The sequence below is a fragment of the Salvia hispanica genome, chromosome 2 (genome assembly GCF_029641045.1).
Source record: "Salvia hispanica isolate PSC_SH4W2 chromosome 2, Shi_PSC_v1, whole genome shotgun sequence".
Classification (NCBI taxonomy): Eukaryota; Viridiplantae; Streptophyta; class Magnoliopsida; order Lamiales; family Lamiaceae; genus Salvia; species Salvia hispanica.
The window spans coordinates 64,430,103-64,449,238 of NC_142693.1; the positions used below are offsets into that span (position 1 = coordinate 64,430,103).

At 37.4% G+C, this 19,136-nt stretch overlaps 2 protein-coding genes and 1 pseudogene across 5 annotated transcripts; 2 read left to right on the top strand and 1 right to left on the bottom strand.

The window, feature by feature from the left end:
- The first annotated feature begins 957 nt into the window (after window positions 1-957).
- Window positions 958-7,585, top strand: LOC125199409 (uncharacterized; annotated as a pseudogene). The gene is made up of 19 exons (XR_016135608.1): window positions 958-1,231; window positions 1,304-1,465; window positions 1,609-1,774; window positions 1,869-1,985; window positions 2,060-2,178; window positions 2,307-2,450; window positions 2,668-2,735; window positions 3,366-3,464; window positions 3,548-3,664; window positions 4,172-4,346; window positions 4,812-4,863; window positions 4,993-5,114; window positions 5,187-5,269; window positions 5,632-5,756; window positions 5,834-5,948; window positions 6,022-6,159; window positions 6,604-6,700; window positions 6,782-6,907; window positions 7,069-7,585. The product of XR_016135608.1 is annotated as an uncharacterized LOC125199409 (transcript).
- Window positions 7,586-11,131: 3,546 nt separating this feature from the next.
- LOC125199398 (uncharacterized) lies at window positions 11,132-14,509 on the top strand. Of its 3 annotated transcripts, none has more exons than XM_089066041.1 (4): window positions 11,132-12,252; window positions 12,343-12,489; window positions 13,062-13,647; window positions 13,732-14,509. In XM_089066041.1, exons 2-4 carry the CDS (start codon window positions 12,352-12,354, stop codon window positions 14,253-14,255), a joined length of 1,248 nt encoding a protein of 415 aa, XP_088922167.1. In that variant the 5' UTR covers window positions 11,132-12,252; window positions 12,343-12,351; the 3' UTR covers window positions 14,256-14,509. The 3 variants fall into 3 exon arrangements, with proteins under 3 accessions (XP_088922167.1, XP_088922168.1, XP_088922166.1); XM_089066042.1 differs by having other exon boundaries at window positions 11,132-11,782; XM_089066040.1 differs by having other exon boundaries at window positions 11,132-12,489.
- Window positions 14,510-15,331: 822 nt separating this feature from the next.
- Window positions 15,332-18,733, bottom strand: LOC148932927 (cell division control protein 48 homolog C-like). Its single transcript, XM_089065289.1, has 2 exons — window positions 18,730-18,733; window positions 15,332-15,795 (listed from the first exon to the last, which is right to left on the bottom strand). Exons 1-2 carry the CDS (start codon window positions 18,731-18,733, stop codon window positions 15,332-15,334), a joined length of 468 nt encoding a protein of 155 aa, XP_088921415.1.
- Window positions 18,734-19,136: the final 403 nt, after the last annotated feature.

The window sequence follows — 19,136 nt, forward strand, 5'->3', positions numbered from 1 at the left end:
TAAAGCTTTTAAGGGCTGTAACAATTGAATCACAATGTGAATAAAAAATGGTGGCATATTGGGGCCCTGTTGTGATTCTTCCACGACAAAGAATCCATTTTCAAATAAAATATAATAATTATTATGGGACGGACCATTAATTATTTTGGGTTGGAAGGTGTAATAGAATATTGATGCAGTAACATACGATAGGACCAATTTTTAAATCCTGCACTTAATATTTTTCCAAGTCGTTATAAATGAGCATCCTTTCATCCCTTTTATATTTTTATCTCTAAATTTTGTTCAAGTGTCTACTCTTGCATGTTTGAGTGATGATGCATATATGTAATAAACCTAGCAAGTACCATTTACTGCTTATATGTAATAAAACTAGCAAGTATCATTGACCTGCTTATATGTAAAAAACCCAGAAAGTACTGATGGTACTATAACATTTGTTACTACTGCCTCCGTCCTATAATAATTGTCACTCTTTTCCATTGTGTGATATAGTCAAGGATATAGGGTTTAGTTAGAACAATCAAAGAATTACTAATAATTTACATTAATATTACATTTCAAACTTATCCACAGAAAGTAATCATTTAACAATGGTTAATATATTATCGTCATATCAACCTTCAATAACAATTCATTATTTATGGTTTTAGAACACTTTCAAGTTATTTAAAAATTCAACTAAATGTATCTCATATTTTCAGCAAAAAACAACAGAGGTGGAATCAAACTTTGAAATGCTATCGAGCTCAAATAAACACGATCAGGTGTGAGAAAAAAACCGAAAACCGAATATCCGAACCGAAACCCAAATGTTCCTCCCTAAACATGATCATCAAAATTTAATACTCGGTCCCTCCGCTAATAGTAGTAGTTTTGATGATCCAAGCCCAATTACAGCTCAAGTAAGAAAAGCCCAAACAAAATATAATTTCTATCAGTCTAAAACCCTGTTAACCGAATATTCTTCGTCGTTCTGTTTTTCCTTCACAAAACACACAGAAATTGGCCTTGAATGCAAAGGCGAAGCGGAATTTGCTAAGGATTGTAGAGTTGGTTGGTATTGGCAATGGCTTCTGCAGCAGAAATCAACGAAAGCGCCACCAATTTGAAGTTAAGAGAGCTGCTGAAGGAGGCGCAGCTCGATTACTCTCCAGAAAACACCTCAATTGTAGACGGCGTCGTTTCAGCCATCAGAGATGCCGTCGATAGCATCCCCGACGGCCTTCCGGTAATATTCTCTCAGCTCCTTCGTTGAATTTAGTGATGCTTCTATTATTTTTACTTTAACAAATTCGAATAGGTCACAGCAAATGTTGCACCGAGATTTGTTCGAGACGTCGGCGCTGATAAAGTGGATTTCAACTTCAGGAAGCCGAAATCTGTAGAAATTGGAGGGAGTTATTCGCTTCAATGCGTTGCGAGGCCAGATGTTAGCGTCGATCTCTTTCTTCGCCTGCCTAAGGTTCTTAAATTTCAGTTTTTCACCACAATTAGGCAATTTTAGTCTCTTTGAGCTCTAGGAATTTTTCAATTAATTTTAGTCTCTTGAAAACAGTTATACAATCATTGAGTAAAATTTGAGCTGTCTCTTATGTTTCCTGATAGGAATGCTTCCATGAGAAAGACTATCTAAACTATCGTTACCATGCGAAAAGATTTCTTTATCTTTGTATAATCAAGAAGCATTTGAAGTCATCTCCTCTCGTCGAAGGAGTAGAATGGTCGGCTTTGCATAATGAGGCACACAAGCCTGTGTTGGTTGTTTATCCAGGTATGAACACCGGAGTATATTTTATTTATGCTTTCATTATGGTTATTGATTTCTGTCGGGTTGCTAACGAATCACTAGCATGTCAATCATTCAGCTGTACAACTATCCGATAATATAGCATTTTCTGTGAAAATAATTCCAACCGCACCCTCTCTTTTCGCCTTCTCAAAATTGAGCTTTGAGAGGAACAACATTCGCTCCCTGAATCAAGGTATTATAGTTGTGAAAGTTTCTACTTTATTTAAATGGTCAATCACAAATTTGTGAAATCCTTTCTTTTAACAGCAACCCCGAAGTACAACAACAGTATTCTGGAGGACATGTTTATTGAGGAGAATGCAGAGTTCATTAAAAGAACTTTTAAAGGATGCAAGGAATTGGGGGAGGCATTGATCCTTTTAAAAGTATGATTAAGCTGATAATGTTATTAATTATTATTCTTGTAACTTTTCCATTCTATTTTGTTTTCTCTCGTTCTTTAGTGATGGAATATTTTTTAAGCATGGCCATTGTATTTTTGTGTGATATGTAGGTTTGGGCTCAGAAGGCTTCTCTGTATGTCCATGACTGCCTTAGTGGATTCATGATAACTGTTATTACGGCGTACCTCGTAACAAAGTCTGGCATAGTTCAATGAATGCAATGCAGATATTGCGCATCACTCTGGACTTCATTGGTATATCAAATATTACTTTCGGCTACCTTATACTAATACATATGTAATTTTTTTATAATTAATGCAAAAATCCTGCCTATTAGCATGAAAACATTAACCGTGAATTTGCAGATTCCTTTTTTGGCATATGATATTCATATGCACTACTGCAGGTGCAGACTTAACCAAATATTGTGCATTTTAAAGCATTTAATAACTGCCTTTGTGTTATTTGCAGCAAATTCCAAAGTATGGGATAGTGGACTTTTCTTTCAACCTGAAGGTGAAAGAAATGTTTCAAATACGGTATTATGCTCAATCTCAGTTGCTACTAATCACCTTTCACTTGAATCCATACTACATGATATTCTCATACTGCCAGTTATCATTTTTGTTCGGATCTATCTAGTCATGCAACTTTATGCTAAATCCTGTAGAATTACTAGTTGGAAGTGTAGAGTGCCTAACAAACCATTTGAACTTTGAATTTATGAGATATCTGTGCAAATTTTACTTGTTGTAGAAGTGGCTATATGCAGTTAGGGTGTAAGTAAGATGTTTTTGCATAAATTTGTGCCCACTATCTTTGTTGTGAAGCTATTATTATGTGGAGGATGCTTCTTGTTTGTAATTCAATATGATATTGTTTCCTCTCTCCTTTATGACAAATAGGTATTCTCATGCACAAGATGCCTTCTTTATCAAAATTCCTATAGCTTCGGATCCTATACTTATTATGCACTGTCCCTAAGAGCGAAGAAGAGTGAGGATGCTAGAAACTAGCTGGACCATAGAAATATAATCTGTAGGGAATATCTGGAGGAAACAATCCGTATCTGTCCCTGCTACTAATACTAGACAATATGTATTTCAAGAAGTGTTATCATTGCTTTCACTTCCTCATTTTAGTAGTTCAATTCTTCTTTGGATTTGCAGGAGAGGAAGACACAGTTGCAGTCATTTCCAGTTATGATCTGTGATCCATGTGGCAACTAATATGCGGCCTTCCGAATGTCACCTAGTGGTTTCCAAGAGGTACCTTCATTTTGTGATTAAATCTGTGTTTGGCATATCCATGTCATGTTTGCTAACATGAGAGATCTTAAATTTGTATTTAGCTACGTCATGAGGCTGCTGTAGCACTAAGCTGCATGGATAAATGTGAGTATGAAGGTTTTGATGAGATTTTCAATGACCAATATTGATTATCCCGCCAAATATGACTATTGCATAAGGTAATTTTTTTGAAACCCTACATGTATGGTGGGTGGGTTTTCTTTGTGTAAATGTGCTGGTTTGGATCTTTTGATTTTTTTTTTTTAATTCAGATATTAAACAACTACAACGCACAAATTTTCCAATTGTCAAACAGCTGTCATGTTATATTAGTATTTACTATTTAGTACTGTGCTATCTGTTTGTGCCAAGAAAGCAAAATGCTAAGTTGTCATTTTTTCAAATAGTACATTCTTTTGGGCAAGTGTTTGCTTATATTATGTCAAAGATTCAAAGATAAAGAGGCAAAGACAGACAGAATAATGATCTCATACCTGAAGCTGCAAATTAATAACTAGGCATCAAACAGCTTTGGGTGAAAAACTAGCATCTTTGTGGTAGATTAGAATGTAGATAGGGTCATTCATATGCAATATTGCTTTTTGATTATGATGTAAACATTGATGAAATTTCACATCCAACCTAATTATTATTAGTTTGATGAAAATTCACCTGTAACCTTTTAGGTTGAATTTAAAGGACAACCATGATTTCCATGTTTCTGGATATTGCTTGGATGATGAATGTTGGAGGTCTTATGAGCAGAGGGTATTGTGTGTCATTGATCAAGCCCTGAGAGGAAGAACCAAGCTCATTAGAGTGTTTTGGAGAAATGCTTCTTCTGATTGTAATTTTGAGAATGTATGGTGCATTGGTGCTGATTAATTATTACTTGAGATACTTCAGTTATTGTGCCTAAAGGATATCACATGATTACATGCTTGCCAAACATACCTTTTCTGAAATATAGAGGTTAAGTTACAATACCCAAGTAAAAAACTAGAGTAATTCCTTTTTGCTGAGTAGAATCTGCCAGTCCTCTAATCCCAGCTTACCATGGTCAAGAAAGCTTCTTAGGTATGTATTCCGAAATATCCCCAACTTTATTTTGGATTGCTTAGCAACATATTGCAATTTTTACTTGTAAACAATTATCAGCCCCCCCCCCCCCCCCTAGAGTATAGATTCCAGCTTTGCCAAACAAGGAGCCCATCCTTTTGGTTTCTTGAGTGGATTTACCGGTGAAGTTGGTGCTTTCCGATCCAATTCTGTAGTGTAAACATTAGTCCAATGGCGTATTTAGTTTTCTGAAACTTGCAGTGGTAGCATTTAAAAAAGGAGAAATGGAAAGAAATTGAAATGAAGAAAGAAATTTCAAGTAATTTACCATCTATATATCTGATCACTCTCCCTCTTCTCCTTGTAACTTATTCCATATCTGTTTCTTAGAGAGCATTCCACTACTACTCTGTTCCTAAAAGTTGCTTTGTGCTTACATTTATTACAGCATTTAGGTTGACATCAGTCTTCCCCCCTGTTCCACACCCATTGGCAAATAAGGAAAGCGCTAGAATAAAGCTGGAAAAGCATACTGCAACATGTGTACGGCCGTTAGAAGTTATGATTCAGGCAAGAAAAGTTTATTTATGTCTAGGTTTCTTATGCATCAACTTTTTAACATTAACATTGATTTCATTATAGCTGGAAGGCTCTGGAAATTGGCCTATGGATGAGCAAGCTATGGAGAAGACCAAGGCTGCTTTCCTTCTCAGAATTGCAGAAAGGTTGGTACTTGGTACTTGGTACTTGGTACTCCCTCCGTTTCACTATAGTTGAGTCATTTTTCCATTTCGGGAAGTTTCTTCATAGTTGAGTCATTTCCATATATGGTAACTTTACTCTCTTTCTTACTTTAGTCTCTCTTACTTTATTCTCTCTACTTTATTCACTTTATACTTTATTATCTCTATCTTTTCCTCTCTCTTACTTTTTTATCTATTTATTTAACACACCAAACATCCCTTTCTTAGACTCTGTGCCCAAAAGTTCCGCCTCAACTATAGTGAAACGGAGGGAGTATTATTGATTAGATTTCTGTCATTATACCAGAATGTATGACTAAGTTATCCGATGAACTGCATGATAGCCTTCACTCGAAGTTTGGGATTACATGCACAGCTACAGAGGATGATGTAGATATTTTTGTGTCTGGGTATGCATTTCGTCTCAAGATTTTGCACGAGAGAGGTTTAAGCTTGGTGAAAAAACTTGGTAATGGATCCTTTTATCCTGATCAATTGCTACATTTTGGGTGTTTGAATGTTCTTCAACTATTTTTTTATTTGTAGGTGGCCAGACGAAGCATGTACTATCCGCCGATAAAAAACTTTTTCTTCGAAGTCAACATTCTAGCATGATTGATGGATTACGAGGCCGTTATCCAATTTATGGGCCTATTGTCAGGTAAATTTTTTCCCTCCCCCCCCCTCCCAGTATTTTATATTTACACGTGTAATCTTTTCCTCTCCATTTGTAGGCTTGCGAAACGGTGGGTGTCTGCGCATCTATTTTCGAACTCATTACCTGAAGAGGCTATTGAGCTTTTGGTTGCACACTTGTTTTTGAAGCCTTTACCATTCAGACCCCCATGCTCCAGGATAACTGGATTTCTGAGGTTGATTTTCTCTTTCATAACATGAAACACATTTCACATTTTCTTGGATGTGGTTTGAATTATTTGCCAACTCCTTGCTTCACTGGATTTGCTTATAGCTTCCATAGGCAGTTGGACCTTTTGATAGTCTAGAAATTGATGCAGTTAGTTGAACTTGCCTAATAAACTTACAAAACTTGATGTTATAGTCTCTAAGAAGATAAATCTAACTTGATGTTATAGTCTCTAAGAAGATAAAGATTTGGGAAACTGGCTTCGAAAGGAACATGTGCCCTTCATCATTTGTAACATGAAGAATACTGTGTCTGCTGTTTGGAGTAGTTGTTACATCATTTGCATTCTTAAGTAGTTGGATATCTGTACCACTGTTTTTCAGCTTTCTTATATTCTTTGACTTTCAGTTAATTGTTTTTATCTGAATCTGATGATTTTATTTTTCTGCAGATTCCTACGTTTGTTGTCAGAGTACAATTGGAGTTTTTCTCCTTTAATTGTAGACATCAATGGCGATTTAACTCCTGATGATGGCAAAGAAATCAATGTAACTGCTGCAATTATAATTTATTATCATATGTTCTCATTTCTGGAGAATTTTTGGTTGATACATCTCATCTTTGTTCAGGAATCTTTCATGTCAAACAGAAAACAATACGAAGGGAATATGCATAATGCTAAGCCTGCTATGTTTCTGGCTACTAGTTACGACAAGGAATCTGAAGCTTGGACCATGCAATCGCCTACAGTGGCAGTTAGTAGCTCTACAAACTCTATTTTGTTTGCAGTTACAATTTTCTACACACTTGATTTTTATTTATTGGCAATACGATGGTTAGATAAACCATATATGAATTGAGTATTTGAAGTTGAAATCTTGATTGTCTTCGAAATTGTCATTATTTGATGTGCCAGGAGCTTAAGAGATTGGCCGCTTATGCAACCAGCAGTGCAAATTCTTTGACCAACGTTTTTATGAAGAATCAACTTGATGCATATGGATGGGAAGTTAGTGCATCGTCCCATACTATGAAGAATCAACTTGATGCAACGTTGTTATGAAGAATCTAACTTTTTTTTTGGGCAAGAGATTTAAGGAATGGTATTTAAATAAGTTAAAGTGGAGAGAGTAAAGTATGAGAGAGGGAAAAGTAGAGGAGAGAAGAGAGAATAAAGTAGGTGGAGAATAAAGTAAGAGTGATGACTTTTTGCTAAAAATGGAAATAGGTCAATCACTTATAGTGGGACACCCAAAAAGGAATACAAGTCACTTATCTTGGGACGGAGGGAGTATAACATATAGAATCTCTCCGTTCGTGCAAACCCATTATATTTCATCAAATATGCATATAATACTGATTTATTAAACATAAAAAGTAAAAATAAATTATTAGTATTTAAATTAACTCTTAAATATTAGTAGTAATTAAAATCTTTTGAATATATAATACAAAAACTGAAATTGCATTACCACATAACGCATGAAATTAAACAGGCTAATCAGCACATATCTAAATACAATACAACATATGATTAAAGAACTTTCAAATCACAATATTGAAACACCATCACCACAAAATAAAGAAAATACAAATAATACCTGGAGTAAATATTATAGTATATTTCACATACAACATAACATAACACATACGATTATAGTTTTCAAAGTTAAGAGTCGCATTGAAAATGTAAAAGAATGATTGAATGTGGAAACAAAAAAAGTTTATGTACTGTAAAGACTAAAGAATTTACATTAGTTTCACTTCATTGAAGCATTACTCTCAACTTTCTTACTATTAGAACACGGTCATATAACTGCTCCTTAGTTGTAGTAAGAAAGTACCCAATTTTTACAGTGGAGTCAGTGTTGCAATTTTACAATCTTTGTCTTGTTTGATCAAATCTGCACTTCTCCCACTATCAAAACCTTTTATTTTCTCAAATTATTAAGAATAAAAAACCTATTTATTTCATCACCTTCATTCTCTTAAGTTTGATAGAATGCAACGGTCATGCTCTTGCTTATGGCCTTCTCTATTTCATAACCTCTTAACTTTCCTCCATCATTATGAAAAAAAAAAACTCTTCATTTCCTCATCTTTATTACCTTCATTCTTTTCTATTTAATAAGATTTAAATTTATATATAAAATTTATATGTATAGTTTACAATCCAAATTATCATAATGACATTGAAAGGTCTTTTATACAGTAATAATTGGAACTGTGAACAAAATGTATGGCATTCCCCATTTAATTAACATTACGAATGGTATCTACAAAATTAAGTTTAATAAAAAGAAAATGACATTTTAACTAACGGCACTATTAGTAAATTTCTCGTATAGATTTTATAGCTATTATATTATTTATCGATCATAAGAACCTTTTTGATATCTCTCATTTACTGATGAGTACACTTTAGATTGACAAAATTTCGAAGTTATACTCCATTATATACATATCACATTTAACTCTATAAAATGTGAGATAACGGTTTGAAAATTAAGGAATTAAGAAGTCTTTTAAACAATAGGCAATTCAAATAAGAAAATGGCTTAAGATAAATTATTGATAAATAAAAAATTGAAACAAAAATGTAACATGATTTTAATGAGTAAATTATTGATAATTAATAAGATCAATTGATGCCAAATTAGCCAATTCATTCTTAATTTATGAAATTAATGATATTAATAGCCATTTTGAGAAATGAGACTTGTAAATGGGTAATTGTTAATTGGTTGATAATTAATGAGATTAATTGGTGTAAAACTACCGATTACTTCTTAAGGCCATCCACAACGCTTGCCTCTTATCCGTCTCTTAACCATCTCATCTCTTAACTATTCATGGGCCCCACTGTACTTTTCAGCTCATCTCTTAACTAAGAGACAGCACCTGCAACCCTCCATCTCTTAACCGTCTCTTAACCATCTCTTAACTATTCATTCAATTTCATTTTTTATTTTTAATTTCAACAAATTCAACTAATAAAAACACACTTCATTAAAATAAAATAAATATTACAACTTAAAATCCTAAAAAATAGAAAAAAATACATAATTTAAAATCCTAAAAAATAAAAAAAGTACATAATTTAAAATCCTAAAAAAAAAACTACTCCGCCGGCGAATCATCATCCCCCGAAGTCGGCGGTACAACTATACCAAGTTGACGTCTCATATACTCAATTCCGGCCATATGGGCTTCAACTTGGCCAGGATTCATTTTTGAGAGGTCCGCCATCGTGGCGACTAGGTACATGGACATTAGGGTGTGTGAGCCCGTGCCCGTGCCGGAGCCCGAGCCCTCGCCCGCCTGGCTTGGTCCGCCGCGTCCCATCCCTCTCGCTCTCGCTCTCCCCCTGGCTCTAGCTGCCTTCGCCGCCTTGGTCCCTTGCGGCCGACGTCGTGCACCGGAAGAAGACCCCCCTACATCATCGGTTGGCGTACCCTCACGTGAGGTGTTACCTTCGCCACCATCACTAGACGAGTAGTGGCCACGCGCCGTGCGCTTCGTGCGTTTCGAGCCCGAGCCCGACTCGACACCGCCAGCCCACCTGTCAAGGTGGTGGACTTGCGACCAAACATCGACAAGCTTGAAATCTTTGCCGACGTCGTCTTTGAAGACCCGCAACGCCGCTCTCAGAATGTCGGCTCCACTGGCTCCGCTCTGATAATTCGCCTCTTCTCCCCTGTATATGGCGCAAAATTTTTTGACATCTTTGTCGCTTCGCTCCCAATGACTGCGGAGCATCTTCACGTTGCGGGGAACCCTATTTGTCGGCCTTCGGGCGTTGTAAACTTCAGTGACTTTTTGCCAAAAGCACTTGTGGGTTTGTTGATTCCCGACGACCGGATCGTATGAGAATGAGACGCTGATCCAAGCGTCGTACAGAGCCAACGTCTCGGCTTGGCTGTATGCATGACGGCTGCCGTCTCTACCAACCTCTGCAGCCGCTGCCTCCTCTTCCTCCTCTTCCTCCTCTTCTTCCTCGGCATTGACGCCGAGAGTGAGGTTGATCCTGCCGGAGCCGGAGCCGGAGCCGGAGCCTCCACCAATTGGCCAGTCGGGCAAACTGCGATCAGGCGCCAAAAAATTCTCCGGAATTTGGGATAATCCCGGCGATTGCCCGTACCTCTGGGGGGGGAGGGACGATAGTATGCATCCACATCAAAATGTGGTGTTTGGTACGCCGGCGGGGTGGTCGAGCCTTGGGTGCCCGGCGACGAACCGGGAGTATCCAAATAGTTGTACATGCTCGCCCAATCGTCGAACGAGTTCAAGTCGAACCCGCCGGAGCGCCGCCTGCCGGAGCCGCCGGAGCCACCGCCGCTGGAGTTTCCATCGCCGGACATTTTTTCAACAATGTGAGAGTAGTGTTTGTGTGTAAAATGGAAGAGGAATGATGAATGAAAGTTGTGTTTGAGTGTAAAATGGTGAATGGAGTGTGGAGTATATTTATAGAAGAATAAAAAAAAAAAAAAAAAAAAAAAATTTGAAAATTTCGACCGTTTGGTCCCCAACGGTCATTTGACCGTTTGAAATTTTTTTTTTTTTTTTAATTAAATTCGATTTTTTCGAATTTATAAAAAAAAATAAAAATTATTGCGTCATAAATACGACGCCCACTCACGGGCCGGCGAGTGGGCGTCACGCAAGGCTCCAGCGCGCGCCACGTGGGCGCGCGCGTCGTCTCGCCAGCTCGAAGCCGGCCTCGCCGTGTCGCGTCGCGCGACGAGATGTCTCGTCTCGTCGAGACGAGACCGAGCCAAAATCGAGCCCGCGTTGCGGATGCTCTAATACTATATGGGATTGGCGGATTAACGGACCATTTAATAGTCTGAACTATTCAATAAAATAATTATTGAGGCCCAAAATGTAGCCCATTATTCAATACCCTATATTTAAATAATTGAGGCCCATGTGATACCCTCTATATAAAGAGTGGTCATCCGCAACCCTAGGCCATCTTTTCATTTCCTTGTAGTTTTATCGCCTCTGAAATGCTCCACATATTTTCAGACACGATTGTTCTTGTTTTTCTCTTGTTCTTAAATTTTTTAGATTTTCATTCCCTTTCATTTCTAACTCTTTTTCGTTATCCGAAATCAGTCGTTCTTATTTTCTCATTTTTTTGATATCCATCTTGATTTCTGGCGATTATACATATCTAAATCAATTAGATCTGTGAGACAGCTGGAAATCATTTTTTGTTATCTGAGTTCTTGATTCATCTTCTTCTAAGTTTCTAATGATTTTTTTATAACGAGCTTGATTTCTGTCGATGAAACATCTCATAGATCTGAATCTATTAGATTTGAGACACAGCTAGAAATCATTTTCTAAAGTTTTGATTTTTTTGATAATGATCTGTTGATGAAACATCTCAACATCTCAATTAGATCTCAGATCTAAGTCAATTATCAATTAGATCTGAGTCAATTAGATCTGAGACAGCTAGAAATCAATTTTCGATATCTGATTTCTTTATTCATTTTGTTAGTTTAGTAAAGTTTTGGTTTTTTTTGATACCGATCTTGTTTCCGTCGGTGATACGTGTATAATATGTCGAAAACTATTAAATCTGAGACGGATAGAAATCCTTTTCGATTTCTCAATTCTTGGTTCGTATTCTTAGTTTCATATAGATCTTAATTTCTTGTTGTTGATACATCCATAATATATTTAAATTAATTAGGTCTGAGTCAGTTGTTTTTCAGTAATCTTCCTTCTTATTTTCTATAGTTTTGAGATATTGATTTTTAATTTCTGTGGATGATTCATCATCTAAATTAATTAGATGTGTTCAGATGCGTGTCGATTTTGATATATGCAATTAGTCGTTTTTGATTTCGGTCTTTATATCTCTCCATGATAATGAATCTAAATTATTTAGATCTGAGACAGAGTAGTTTTTTCGATCTCTATAATTTATTTTTGAGCTAAATTACATACTCCTAAACAACTTCAAACATTTTTTTGTTTTAAAAGATAAAACACTACTGTAGAGGCCCAACTAAGAGTTTTTATAACTGTAGAGGCCCAACTAAGAGGCCCGTTTCGGCCCATGAGTTGAAATGGATTTCAAATCTAGGTTTTTGTTTCATTTTGTTAGCAGATTTCTGTTTAAGTCGCTTCCCCTCATTTCCAAAATTCTAAATTCGAAATGTTTTCGGTTCCACAGCGTATATGGATGAATAGAGATGATCCCTTGAAATTTGCAGATCTTCCTTCCTTCTTCGTGGAAGATGTTTTGATCCGTCATGCTGCTGATATCTGCCCCCGGTTGGGTTCATTTCATACTGCTAAAACCATCGGGCAACTTTTGCAGGTGCTTGTTCTATTTGTATTTGAGTTTCTCCTCTTTTCATCTATTTCGTTAGGTTTCAGCTGGTTTCCCTATTTTCAGTGCATGGTCTAGATTTGAGGATAACCTAGGTTCAATTTGTGTTCTGGATTTCTCATATTTGATCTGGATTTTTGAATAATCTATTGAAGCATGTTTGTTTTGTTGCCTAATTTTGTATGTGTTGTTATTCATTTGCTCTGTTTCGATAGGTTTTACCTGATTTGCGTTAGTTTCCCCATTTTCATTGCCTGATCTAGATTTGATTCCCAAATCTAGATTTCTGATTTCTAATTTGTAATCTGGATTTTTGTATAATCTATTGCTGCATGCCTATTTCGTTAGGTTTTAGCTTATTTCTGTTAAGTTAACCTATTTTAAATCCTGATCTGGATTTGTGAGAAATCTAGATTTTTCTTACTTATTTGTGATCTGGATTTTTGTTCAATCTATTGCAGCATGGCTGTTTTGTTGGTTCATATTGTATATGTGTTCTTCATTTGCTTTATTTTGTTTGGTTTTAGTTGATTTGCATTTTTGATGAGTTGTTGGTGCAGATTGTTTGCTTGACAAGGGCGAGACTATCTTGTTATTTTTGGGTTAGACTATGTGGCATTATCTGGAAGGTTGTGTCTATTAGTCCTCATCAGACTTGGAATGGCGAGTTCATGCGCCAGTATGATGCATGTGTCAGATTTTGGGCAGGTCACATATCTGTTAGTGTTATACCCTATCGTGTACTGGGGTCTGGTCTGTACGTTGACAGGCTTGCGATTTCCTCTTGCAACGAATACATTGCAGTAGGTTTACGTTTTGGGATTGTTATTGTTTATAAACTTGATAATGAGTTTAAATGCGTAAGTGCTGATGAAATGAGGCCAATGGAAATGGAAGTCACTGGATTGGTTTTCTGCAGCCCTAGTCATCTGAATATTGCTTATATCGGTGGAGATATATGTCGGGTTGTTATTCCCCCTAGAGGGGACTCTGTTCACCATCGTGTTTGGGAAGGGGACTCTGTTCACCATCGTGTTTGGGAAGGGGACGTCGTTCACCATCGTGTTTCGTTAGGTGATGTTGATGCTGATGGCTTTCTTACCGATTATACAGGCTCTATTACTATCTGTGTCGGTGTTTATGATGGTTAGTATTTTACTCTTTAGTTTAATTTTGGTTTTACTACTAATTCTTTTTGTTTTTTTATGAATCGCTTCGTTTGTTATGCAGGTGAAAGAGCATTTCGTGTGTGGGATGCAGCCTCAGGTTCCCTATTGTATAGTGGTGGGAGTATGGACTTGCCATTGGGTGATAGGCCCAAAGTCGTTCGGTTGTTGTCTGACACTATGGTGCTTGCTTGCTCAGAGTCTAGGGTTTGTTATTTCTTTATTGCTGATCCGGCATTCCATATGTTGGCCCAAGGTTCTGTGCGCGTTGGAACAGTTGGTAGTCCATATGCTCTGTTGGTGGGTTATTTGGATGGAGCTGCCAGATCCTGTAGGCTATCTCCTACTGGTGATTTGCAGTTCTTCGAATTTGTTAACCCTCTGCAATTTCGTTGGTTTGCTTGTCTCACCTCGGCGGCTTGTGTGTCTCTCGGTCGGACTGGGGATATACAGATTTTTGATCCTCTCAGTCTTGAGCTTCTCTGCACTAGAGAAGAAAATATTTTACACCGGTACTCATGTATGGTGGGAGGAAGTCAGTTTGTCCTTGTTGCTAATCAGGATCATGTGTCGATTCTGCATTCTTGATTCTTTAGGTATGAGACTTCCGAGACGAAGGTGATCTAAAGCCAAAGGAGGGGAAAAGCTTCTTCGGAACGACCTTGATTCCGGGGAAGGAGGTGAGAGAAATGATATTTGTTGTTCAGTTCAAATACTTTCCAGTTTTTAATGAATATTTTTGTTAAATACGTATTACCATTGATTTCTATATTTTTGAGTTAAATCCGGATCTTTGTATGAATATTTTTGTTAAATACGCATTTCTCGAAGATTTTATTTGAGTTGTCACCGAAGATTACCATTGATTTCTATATTTTTGAGTTAAATCCGGATCATTGTATGAATATCTTTGTTAAATACGCATTTCTCGAAGATTATATTTGAGTTGTCACCGATATACGATCCATTTGCATGATTTGCCTACTTGATTGAAGCCAGTGAAAAGGTTGTTAATCAGTCAATCTACTTGTCCCATTTCTTGTGTTCCTGGACCCTAAAATATCAAAGACATGATGCGTTTAACGTAGGAGAAAAATAAAAGTAGTGGAAAGAATAAATAAAGTAGGAGAAAAATTAAAGTAGTGGAAAGAATAGAGTAAGAGAGATTAAATTTGTTATTTTTGCCATTAATGAAAATGACTCAAGCAACATGGGACCAACTTGAAATGGAAAAGATTATAGTAACATGCAACATTGGGAGTATAATATAAATTAACAGCAAATGATACAAGATAATGCCTTCAAATAAGGCCACACCTCGAAGGAGGGCAACACAACTTGCGCCAGCAACACTCTCCTATAGTCTAAATATCTGGAGTCCTTAAACTGAGAAACAGACTCTATTAAGACACCTACTTGAAACAAAATTCTTAAAAACTAAAGACCCCTAAGTCCTACTCAAACTAAGAAAGGATATAATACTCAAATTCTTTGAAAAGAAGTATGTAGAGAAGGCATGAATACAGTGTGTATCAAATACTCAAATTTTTTTACCAACTTGTAGGGAGTAAAAGAATAGGATTACATCAATACTGTCCCGGGTCAATCTGACTTTCTCCAATTCTTCATTTGAAAATGCTATCCCATAAGCTTCAAACCCATCTTTAAAGCCCTTTATGTGAGCTCTCAAGTGAATGGCACAATTTAAAGCCCTTATTTACTAGTTCTACCAAATCTCCTGCTACAAAACCCTGAGTCAACCTAGCCAACTCCTTCAAATCAACATCATCATCGACCTTATATTTACTTGTTACAACTGATAAAATGTCATGCCGTTGAAAATTTTTTGGAACATCTAAATAAAATTCACGATCAAAGTGCTGCCTTAAGGCAAGGTCAAGAACATTAGGTTTACTGGTTGCTCCAATCGTCAGCACATAGCCACCACGTCCACTATTAGATCTTTCAGAATCAGAACCGGCATTCACAGATTCCTTCATGCAAGCCATCAACTGTTTTGCTGGGCACTGCCACAAACTTTCCGTTTCTGAAGTCAATGCATCAATTTCATCAATGAACACAATAGATGGTGCGTTTTTGAATGCTCTGGAGAACAACTCTAGGATACCTGAACATGGTTCAAAAAAGTCAAATGGGAAAGAAATGGAAACAAAGTGAAGTATAAAAAAATCTTGAGACTAGGTTGTGGAGAAGTAAGAAAGCTTAGTGACACAGTGGTTTAGCAAGAGAAATTGAAGTAAAAATGGATATTTTTCAACTATAAATAAATCGAATATTCATTCACTAAAAATAGTTTTGTTTCTATCATTTTGATTAGTTCGCGAGTATTACTCCCCCCGTTCCTTCATAGTTGAGGCGAAACTTTTCGGCTCGGAGTTTAAGAAAGAAAAGGGTAACTGCTTTGAAAATCATCAACTTTCCAAGAATTCCGGTTTTTCCCACGAACTTTAAAAAGTTCGTGTAATATCACGAACTTTGTAATTGGGAAAATCGCAACGCCCGACAAAGTTCGTGATATTACACGAACTTTTTAAAGTTCGTGGGAAAAACCGGAATTCTTGGAAAGTTGATGATTTTAAAAGCAGTTACCCCTTAAATAAATAGATATAAAAGTAAGAAAAAAGAAAATGGTAGAGAGAATAAAGTATAAAGTGAATAAAGTAGAGAGAATAAGGCCATCCGCAACGCGTCGCGTTGCCGCTCCCGTCTCGTCTCGACGAGACGAGCTGGCTCGATAGCTGGTGCGACGCGGTGAGACCATCCTCGAGATGACGCGCCACGCCACGTGGCGCGTCCTGGGCTTATGCGTGACGCCCACTCGCCGACCCGCGAGTGGGCGTCCTAATTTCAGCGCAAAAATTAATTTTTTAAAAAAAAAAATCGAAAAAAATTATAAAAAAAAAATTTGTAATTTTTGTAATTTTTTTTGTTTTTAAATTATTTTATTATTATATAAATACTCCATTTTACACACAAACACTACACTCATTCCTCTTCCATTCACCATTTCACAAACACTACACTCATCTACTCCTTTCTCTCCAATTCTTATAAAATCATTCCGTCATTTTTTCTTCTCTCAAATTTAATACATTATGGACCCATTTGAGCAAATATGTCGAATAATGGAAGAATCTCTAGAAGAAGATCGACGGAGGAAGGAGGAAGCCGCCGCGCCTCCTCAAAGGCGACACCGAACTTATATCCATCGTAACCAGGAGGAAGCCGCCGCAAGGTTGGTACGTGATTACTTCAGTCCAAACCCGGTATGGGGAGATGTCTACTTCCGTCGCCGTTTCCGTATGTCACGCCCGCTATTTTTGCACATCGCGGGTACGTTGGCGGGACGGGAAGAGTTCTTGAGAGAAGGGTTCGACGCCGTTGGCCGTGTCCTAGCCACACGACGCTCCAGAAATATACTGCGGCGATCCGTCAGCTTGCTACTGGACAAACGGCGGATGCGTTTGACGAATACCTGCACGTCGGAGAAACCACTGGGAGACTTTGTTTGTTGAACTTCTGCAAAGGCGTCCGGGCAGCCTTCACCGACGAATTTCTGAAGAGGCCAACCACCGCAGATTGCCAGTTTCTGCTCCGTCTTCACGAACAAGTGCACGGATTTCCCGGGATGCTCGGGAGTGTCGATTGCATGCACTGGCAATGGAAGAATTGCCCTGTGGCGTTGAGGGGGTCATACACGAGCGGCCACAAAGGCACCCACCCCACCGTCATACTCGAGGCCGTCGCCGACTACCGGCTATGAATTTGGCATGCGTATTTCGGAGTCCCCGGCTCGAACAACGACGTGAACGTGCTCAACAACTCCGACCTCTTCGCTGAAGTTCTGAATGGTAAAGCGCCGGCCATCAACTTCATCGCTAACAATCGCTAGTACAAAATGGGGTACTATCTTGCCGACGGCATCTATCCGAAGTGGCCAACCTTTGTGAAGACGTTCAATAGGCCTGCAGACGAAAAACAGTCTCTTTTTGCGCAGAAGCAAGAGTCTGCTCGCAAGGATGTGGAGAGAGCGTTCGGGGTTCTCCAAGCCCGATTCAACATTATCAAAGCTCCGGCTCGACAGTGGTTTATGGAGAATATGATCGACATCATGTATACGTGCATAATCTTGCACAACATGATTGTCGCCGACGAAGGACCTGAGGCGTGAAATTGGTTCGACCCCGAAACCCCAGGAAGCTCAACCGCAAGTAGTCCGCCTCGAACGGGAGTGCATCCGTCTTTGCAAGAGCGGTTGTCTATTCGGGTAAGGACACGTGATTCTACCGCCCACGCCCAACTCCAGGAGGATCTAATGGAGCACATTTTGGCAAAATTTGGCAATCGTTAGATGATCGTCACTAGGGAGCTCCTTCTTCTAGTTTTTTAATTATGTATTTTTTTAATTATGTATTTTTAATTATGTATTTTTTTTAATTATATATTTTTTTTAATTATGCATTTTTTTAAATTATATATATTTTTTATTTTTTAGGATTTTAAATTGTAATTTTTATTTTATTTAATGAAGTGTGTTTTTATTTATTAATTGAATTTGTTGGAAATAAAAATAAAAAATGAAATTGAATGAATAGTTAAGAGATGAGTAAGAGATGGTTAAGAAAGAGATGGAGGGTTGCAGGTGCTGTCTCTTAGTTAAGAGATGAGCTGAAAAGTACAGTGGGGCCCATGAATAGTGAAGAGAGAGTAAAGTAAGAAAGAGAAAAAAGTTACTATATATGGAAATGACTCAACTATGAGGGAACTTCCCGAAATAGAAAAATGACTCAACTATGAGGGAACGGAGGGAATATTTATTTTAGATATTGGTCTCCAAAAGTTTTGGACCAAAACTACAAAATTTGGATAAATTCTGATATTTTTCACAAACTTTAAAATTGGTATGCAATATCTCAAACTTTACGTTTCGTTTGCGAGGATTTTATGATATTTTAAAGAGTTATGTTTGCTAGGGTCAAAGAAAAGTGTTGTGTTTGCTTGAGCGACATTTGGTAGCAGAACTTAAACATGACAATGATACCCATCGGTGCAAGTAGTAGCGATAATTAGGATAATTGTCAAAAAAAAAAAATAAAGATAGGTCAATTCTGATCAATCTCGCAATTTTAAAAAAAAAATTTGCTCATGATGAAAAACTCCATCAATCTACGTCTAAATTTATCGATATAATGCATACATATGTATAATTATAGACATAATTAACTAAGTGAATTGAATGACATCATTATAAATAATTTCCGCCAAAATAGTGAATAATGTCGAAGTATGACAAGGGTGTGGGTGTGGCACACGAGTCCCAGAGCCCTTAATAAGAATCCACATATGGGAAAATTCTCAAATTGATAAACTGTGAATTGAAGGTTCCTTAAAGGATTGCAAATATAGATAGAAGGCATAGGGTGATTAAGCCCTTTAGTCTTTTTTGGC

Excerpts from the sequence above, each read along its gene's own strand:
- LOC125199398 (XM_089066040.1), top strand. The coding sequence starts at position 12,325 with ATGTTTTCGGTTCCACAGCGTATATGGATGAATAGAGATGATCCCTTG. Across the intron at positions 12,490-13,061 it reads CCATCGGGCAACTTTTGCAG|ATTGTTTGCTTGACAAGGGC; the intron begins GTGCTTGTTCTA and ends TTGTTGGTGCAG. Across the intron at positions 13,648-13,731 it reads CTGTGTCGGTGTTTATGATG|GTGAAAGAGCATTTCGTGTG; the intron begins GTTAGTATTTTA and ends TTTGTTATGCAG.